This window comes from Haliotis rufescens, unplaced genomic scaffold (assembly GCF_023055435.1).
Source record: "Haliotis rufescens isolate VD_foot unplaced genomic scaffold, xgHalRufe1.0.p SCAF_19, whole genome shotgun sequence".
Lineage (NCBI taxonomy): Eukaryota > Metazoa > Mollusca > Gastropoda > Lepetellida > Haliotidae > Haliotis > Haliotis rufescens.
Genome location: NW_025963879.1, coordinates 22,536,308 through 22,543,571, shown reverse-complemented (window position 1 = coordinate 22,543,571; position 7,264 = coordinate 22,536,308). Strand labels below are relative to the sequence as shown.

The 7,264-nt window shown below is 43.1% G+C and overlaps 1 protein-coding gene across 1 annotated transcript; it reads left to right on the top strand.

Annotated features, from left to right (window-relative positions):
* Positions 1-283: 283 nt before the first annotated feature.
* Positions 284-676, top strand: LOC125381620 (glutamic acid-rich protein-like). Its single transcript, XM_048398710.1, has one exon. It carries the CDS (start codon positions 284-286, stop codon positions 674-676), a length of 393 nt encoding a protein of 130 aa, XP_048254667.1.
* Positions 677-7,264: the final 6,588 nt, after the last annotated feature.

Below are 7,264 nucleotides of genomic sequence, written 5' to 3'. Positions count from 1 at the left end.
AGGTGTTGTACCGGTGACCGTAGGAGAGTGGTCACTGTAAAAAATACCAACTGTCAAAGATCATATTAATGGAATCATGATCTGCACACTAAACACACTTGCCATGCTCCATACACATTCACCAGACAATTACATTATACAACTAGTCAACCCTTTCCTTTCCGTGGGTCTGTTTGAAACACGGTAATCAGTTACCCTACTTCTAAAGTGATGTGGAGCTGGAGAACTGCGGAGAACAAAATACTCTTCAAAGCCTTATAGAAGTACCCAGTCGTCGCCGCATATGCAGGTAGATGAAGAGGAGGTAGATGAAGAGGAGGTTGATGAAGAGGAGGTAGATGAAGAGGAGGTTGATGAAGAGGAGGTAGATGAAGAGGAGGTAGATGAAGAGGATGTAGATGAAGAGGATGTAGATGAAGAGGAGGTTGATGAAGAGGAGGTAGATGAAGAGGAGGTAGATGAAGAGGAGGTAGATGAAGAGGATGTAGATGAAGAGGAGGTTGATGAAGAGGAGGTAGATGAAGAGGAGGTTGATGAAGAGGAGGTAGATAAAAAGGAGGTTGATGAAGAGGAGGTAGATGAAGAGGAGGTAGATGAAGAGGAGGTAGATGAAGAGGAGGTTGATGTTAATGGTGATGCTCAAGGCAGCAATGATGCCCGGGACGACGGAGAGTAACACAAACAATCTTAAAATAACAACCAACATCATCATATCTTGACAGGGGTTCTCTTGGATTTACTTCTCCTGTTTAATCAGCTGGCCCCTGTAGAAGGATTCTCGTATGTCATTCACACGCCAAGAAGTATATATCAGGGACCATTGTATGACATTCACACACAAGAGAAGGACAAATCTATGACATTCACACACAAGAGAAGGACCAATCTATGACATTCACACACAAGAGAAGGACCAATCTATGACATTCACACACAAGAGAAGGACCATTGTAAGACATTTACTCACAAGAGAAGGACCATTGTATGACATTCACACACAAAAGAAGGACCATTTTAAGACATTCACACATAAGAGAAGGACCATTGTAAGACATTCAAAGACGAGAGAAGGACCATTGTAAGACATTCACACACAAGAGAAGGACCATTGTAAGACATTCACACACGAGAGAAGGACCATTGTAAGACATTCACACACAAGAGAAGGACCATTGTAAGACATTCACACATAAGAGAAGGACCATTGTAAGACATTCAAAGACGAGAGAAGGACCATTGTAAGACATTCACACACAAGAGAAGGACCATTGTATGACATTCACACACAAAAGAAGGACCATTTTAAGACATTCACACATAAGAGAAGGACCATTGTAAGACATTCACACACAAGAGAAGGACCATTGTAAGACATTCACACACAAGAGAAGGACCATTGTAAGACATTCACACACGAGAGAAGGACCATTGTAAGACATTAACACATCACAAGCGGAGGGTGCGCAGATCTGTACTGATCCGACTGGTCGCCACCAAATGCTGGGATTCGAACTTTTCCTGTGCTACCCCAGCTGCAGACAAATTAGCAGTCCTTCATGGAAGGTTTCTTAGAAACTACAACGCTATCCCCTTGTCTGTACTTGAACGAATTATTGACTGAAAAATATAGCAGAACTCAATGTTGTATCAAGGTGTATATAAACTTAAATTGGATATAATGAGCATGTATTCAGATTGGCAGGACTCAGTGACCCAATTACACATGAAAACATGTGTATATTTACATAGAAACTTTGTTATCCCTTTTACCCGTGAAGATCCGGGGTAGAATAGGTCTTCAGCAACCCATGATAGCCGTAAAAGGCGTCTATGCTTGTCGTAAGAGACGACTAACGGGATCGGGTATCATCGTATGCCTGTTATGTAGATCGATGCTCATGATGCTCACTGGATTGTCTGGTCCAGAATCGATTATGTACAGACCGACGTCATAGAGCTTGAAGAGTGCGGCGTTCAACAACAATAAACAACAAACAAACAATCATTGCTGATATAAACTATGCTTCATATCACTGTCGTGAGAGTATGGTTTTATGCCGCTTTTAAGCAATATTCCAGCAATATCACGGCAGAGGGCACCATAAATGAGCTTCACGCATTGTACCCATGTCGGGAATCGAACCCGGGTCTTCGGCGTGACGAGCGAACGCTTTAACTACTAGGCTACCCCACAGCGTATATGGGCGTATAAACGTAAATAAGGTATGCACACTGTAGATCCGCGTGTTGCCAAAATAATTGAGGAGCGCAGCCACGAATGGTTCATGCGCCCTGCGTTTTTTTCTTATATGAGATATCAACATTATGTACAGCCTTTTTCAGGATGATGATAAAATTTACAAGCTTAAAAAATATTTCCCCGTATTTAAATGATGACTCCCTCAATATAATCCAACCTCGGCAACGTCGGACAAGTCCATTTAATGCACAGGTGGGTATTTCCCGCATATTCCCACAATCCTCACGTCGATTACCTGTACCTTTTCTCCCATAACTGATTGTTATGTGTCTCCCGCCACCGCGTTCATCTGCGTTACATTTATGGGGAACCACTTACTAGACATTCCCCTCTCAATTACAACGTCACCAAGTTGCGATATAAACTGGGCGGCGAAAGAAAGTATAGGTCGAGTTCCATGATCGATAAAAAAAATAACAAGAATATAATCTGGGGAGGGGTTAACAAATGATTGATCAACCACAGTTTGAATGAATTTGTGCAATCACAGGTAATGTAAGCTCAAGGTAAACAATGGCGGGGTAAGAAATATCATTTTCAAAAATTGTCTGAAATGTCGCCAAAAATTGTCAGACACACTACAAGTTCATTGTCGACACAGTTTCCTTCAATAGCGTGTATGACCTCCAGCTGCCTCAATGCATGCTGTGAAACGCCGCCTCATCGATGACGTCAGTCTTCTGATGACGTGGACTGAAATCCGTTGCCACTCGTCTCTCAGGGCCTGCTGCAATTCTTGTCTGTTGACGGGAGGCTGATGGCGTGCTCTAATCTGTCTGTCAAGATGGTCCCACAGATGTTCAATAGGATTCATATCGGGAGAGTGGGCAGGCCAGGGCAAAACGTCAACGTTCTGCTGGTTTAGAAAGTTCCGAGTCAGTCTTGCAGTATGGGGCCTGGCATTGTCGTGTTGAAACAATGGCCCCTGGTGTTTGTTTTGTAAGAACGGAAGCACAACTGGCTGCAACACTTGGTCTCTGTACTGCACAGCGTTCAGGTTTCCCGGTATAATCACCAAATCAGTCTTCTGATCTCCACAAATACCGCCCCACACCATGACACCTCCCCCGCCGAATGGATGGACCTCTCGAATACACGCCGGAGCCAAACGTTTCCCTCTGCGTCGATAAACTCGTTCTCTGCCGTCATTTCGAAACAAGTTAAACCGACTTTCATCAGTAAACAACACTCTACGCCAATTTCTCACTTTCCAGCGTCGAACCTGCCTCGTCCATCGCAGTGTGGAGCAGTCAGTACCATTCCTCGTAAAGAACGATACGCTCGGATTCCAGCAGCACGAAGTCGTCGTAGTACTTACTGTACGTTGGCTAATGGGATGTCCCAACGCTGTTGCTGCCGTCGCCGAATCTCTTTCGCGGGTGAATGAGCCGTATCTGACCGTCTTCTTATAAACAATAAGAAATCCAAGCGTGGATCCGGAGGAGTCTGGGCATTTTTCAAAAACTCTTTTCTGCAAGATTTTATTGTTGACATTTGACACGTTGTTCCAGACGTGGAAGATAGTATGTGGTTTAAGTTAACGTCAAAGTATGATGACAGTTTTAGTATTGTTTTATGTGGGTGTTATCTGTCGTCCATATGTTCCAGTCGTGTGAATGATGGTGAACTGCTTTTTGACAAATTATTAGAAAGCATTTACATGTATCAAAATGAAGGCATAGTATGCCAGTGTGGTGATTTAAATGCCCGTGTTGGAGCAGGACTTTATAGCAGGTGTAGATTCAGTTCCAGAACGACAAGTAATAGACCTCAGTGAACATTCTTATGGCGCTTTATTAATTGATTTCTTAACAGTGCAATTTGTGCATTGTCAACGGTCGGGTTGGAGAGCAAGATTTTACCTATGTGAAAAATGGCTCATCAGTTGTGGACTGTTATAACCGCTCATGAACATTTATCAGGATTTGAAACTTTTAATGTATTGCGGATGTCATGAATCATCCCTGGTTTCTGCAGCAAACCTTCCTGACAGTATACCGGATCCTCCATTCTAACATGGGACATTTCCTCACCTGATGGTCACAGCAGTGCTGTTCGTGACACCACGAATGAGAGATGCTTACACACACAGTCTAAGGAATATAGGCAGGGTAGAATTCCAGAGTCGTTTTTATAATGTGATGATAGTGTTAGCAAATTAAATGAAACCATAGCTAAAATAGAAGGTAAACCATCTTCGCAGAATGACGTGAACGCAGCTTATAGTGACTCTGTAAGCTTTATCCACGCCAAACTGGACAATGTGGTAGGTTGTTCAAGTTACAGAAGGCCACGCAGTGCTAAGAGTAAATCGTATGCTAAGCCGTACTGGTCAGATCAGCTTCAGTGTTTATAGGAGAGTTCTTGTGATTCCGAGCGCCAGTGGTTAAAGTGCAAGTCGTGATAAGGAAACGAGAACTCAAGCGTGACTTTATTTCTGCCAGGAAGTGATTTTAGGAGACTTTACCAAAGTTTAAGCGTAACCATCAGCTATCGGAGCAATAGCGTTTGCTTGATAAGCATGTTAACTCGGATTCTCGTGACTTCTGGAAAACGATAGGCAAAATTGGTGTGGCTTATGACAGAACAAGTTCGATCCCATGGGAAGTTAACTGTGAGGGTGGCATATCATCTGATAGACAAGTAGTGTTGGAAACATGGAAGTCAGGTTATAGCTCATTGTTTAATTCCGAGAACGGCGATCGATTTGATAGCGAACATTTCCACAACATCAACAAAGAAGTAATTAGTAACTCTGTTGTCCCTGAACTTAACTTTGTTACAAGTATTTTAGATTCTACGATCACACGAGCTGAAGTTGAAACTATTACCAGGGCAAAGCGTGGTAAATATGCAGGACCAGACTTGATACCGGCAGAGGCCCTGAAAAATAAAGGTTGCGTAGATATTTTACTTAAGCTGTTTATCTACTGTTTCGAGACGAAGTGTTGCCCTGATTTGTGCAAAAATGGAATTATTCATCCTATATTGAAAGCTATATTGAGACTGACCAAAGAGACCATTTAGGCTGTCGTGGCATAACTCTGCCATCTGTACCTTGTAAGCTATACTCTGATATTCTGAACAACCGTCTGTCCAAGTGGCTGGAAGAATATGAAATACTTGCTGATGGCTTCCGTAGGAAAAGAAGTACCCATGAACATTTATATACTCTGTATTCTGTGATTCATACTCGGAAAATTTCAAGACAGTCAACGTTTGTGTGCTACATTGATGCGATGAAAGCGTTCGACAATGTAAATAGAAACTGTTTGTGGTATAAACTTCAGAAAATTGGCATAAGGGGTAAATTTCATGAAGCTATTTTATGCATGCATGATAGTTCGAGCTACTCAAACAGAAATTTATCATCACTGATTACGAGAAGTGGACAACTGACCTATTGAATGACCGAAGACTTATTAATGGAAACAAGCTACGGACATACAGGCTCTTTAGATATGGCCTCAACGTCGAGCCATACGTCCAGTCGAACTTAACCCGGAATCGACGCAGTACACTAGCGAAGTTACGTTGCGGTACATTGCCACTAGAGATTGAACTAGGTCGTTTCAGACGTCCACCCACTCCCATCGAGGAAAGACATTGACATTGATATTGCAACCCAAAAGTAATAGAAGACGAAGTTCACTTACTGACAAAATGTCCATTTTACTTAGATATTCGATATAACCTTTGGAAGGAAGCTACTCAACTGGATCCACTCTTCCCACGGTTCTCAAACGTCGATCCGTTAATTTTTCTGATGCAGTGCATATCTCTACAGAAATCCCTAGCAGCGATGGTGTTAGTGATTTTTCAACGCAGAAAGAAAATGCTTATCAGTTAACGTATAAATATACTGAACAACAAAAGTTCCCGTGACATTGAATAAGATTTAATGCAATGTTAAGTTTTGTTTACCAAATCTGAAACAATTTCGGTTTGCAACAGATAAAAGACTCCTGTAAGTGTTCAAATGGTTTAATTTGTCATACTGACTTCAGAAAATGCGGGATTTCATAAAAAAAAACATGAACATGCCAAAATGTCAATTTACAAATCAATAGCGTGTGTGTCCACCTCTGGTTGAGATGCAAGCAACACATCTTCGTCTCATGGAATGGACCAGTCGTCGCACAATGTCCTGTGGGATATCTGTCCATATCTGCTGGAGCATGTTTCGAGGTTCCTGGAGTGTCTGTGGAACACGTGGTTGACTTCGAAGGCGCCGATCCATCTCATCCCACATGTGCTCGATTGGTGAGAGATCAGTGGAGTGAGCCGGCCAGGGGATGACATTCACGTTGTTTTGTTGAAGAGAATCCTGAACAAGTCGAGCAATATGAGGCCGGGCGTTGTCATGTTGAAAGGTAATGCCTGGGCCGCAAAAACGGTAGAACAAACAGGGCCGATGATCTCGTCGCGGTAGCGCTTTCCATTGAGATTACCCTCTGCCACTATCAAACGGGTCCTCTGTCTTGCTGTAATCCCACCCAATACCATAACGCTGCCGCCCCCGAACCGATCTTCTTCCATGACACGTCGGTACACTAGAATCCGTCCATCGCTGTGGATAAGGTGAAAACGAGACTCGACAAAATGGGACGTCTGGCAGGTCATCTGGCGACAATCCCTGCACATCTGAGGCGACGATGTTCGGTTTGTGAAGATATTCGTCGAAGGCCAGGGATGCTTCTTGCAGTCACTGTTGCTGGCTGGAATCGATTTCGTAGGTGTGTTGTTCGAATCCAGTTGTCTTGTCGATTATTGGTTACGCGTGGCCTGCCACTCCGAAGATGGTCTCTGACTGCATTGGTCTGTTGCCAACGTTGCCATAAACACCAAATGGTGTTTCTTTGGACGTTAAGTTGTCTTGCAACATCACGTTGACTCGATCCTGCTCCAAGCATACCAATGGCACGCAGACGCTCAGCATTTCGTAATGTTGAATAATTGCATAATTCTGTTGTTTTTCTGAGTGGTTGTTGTCAGCACAATGCA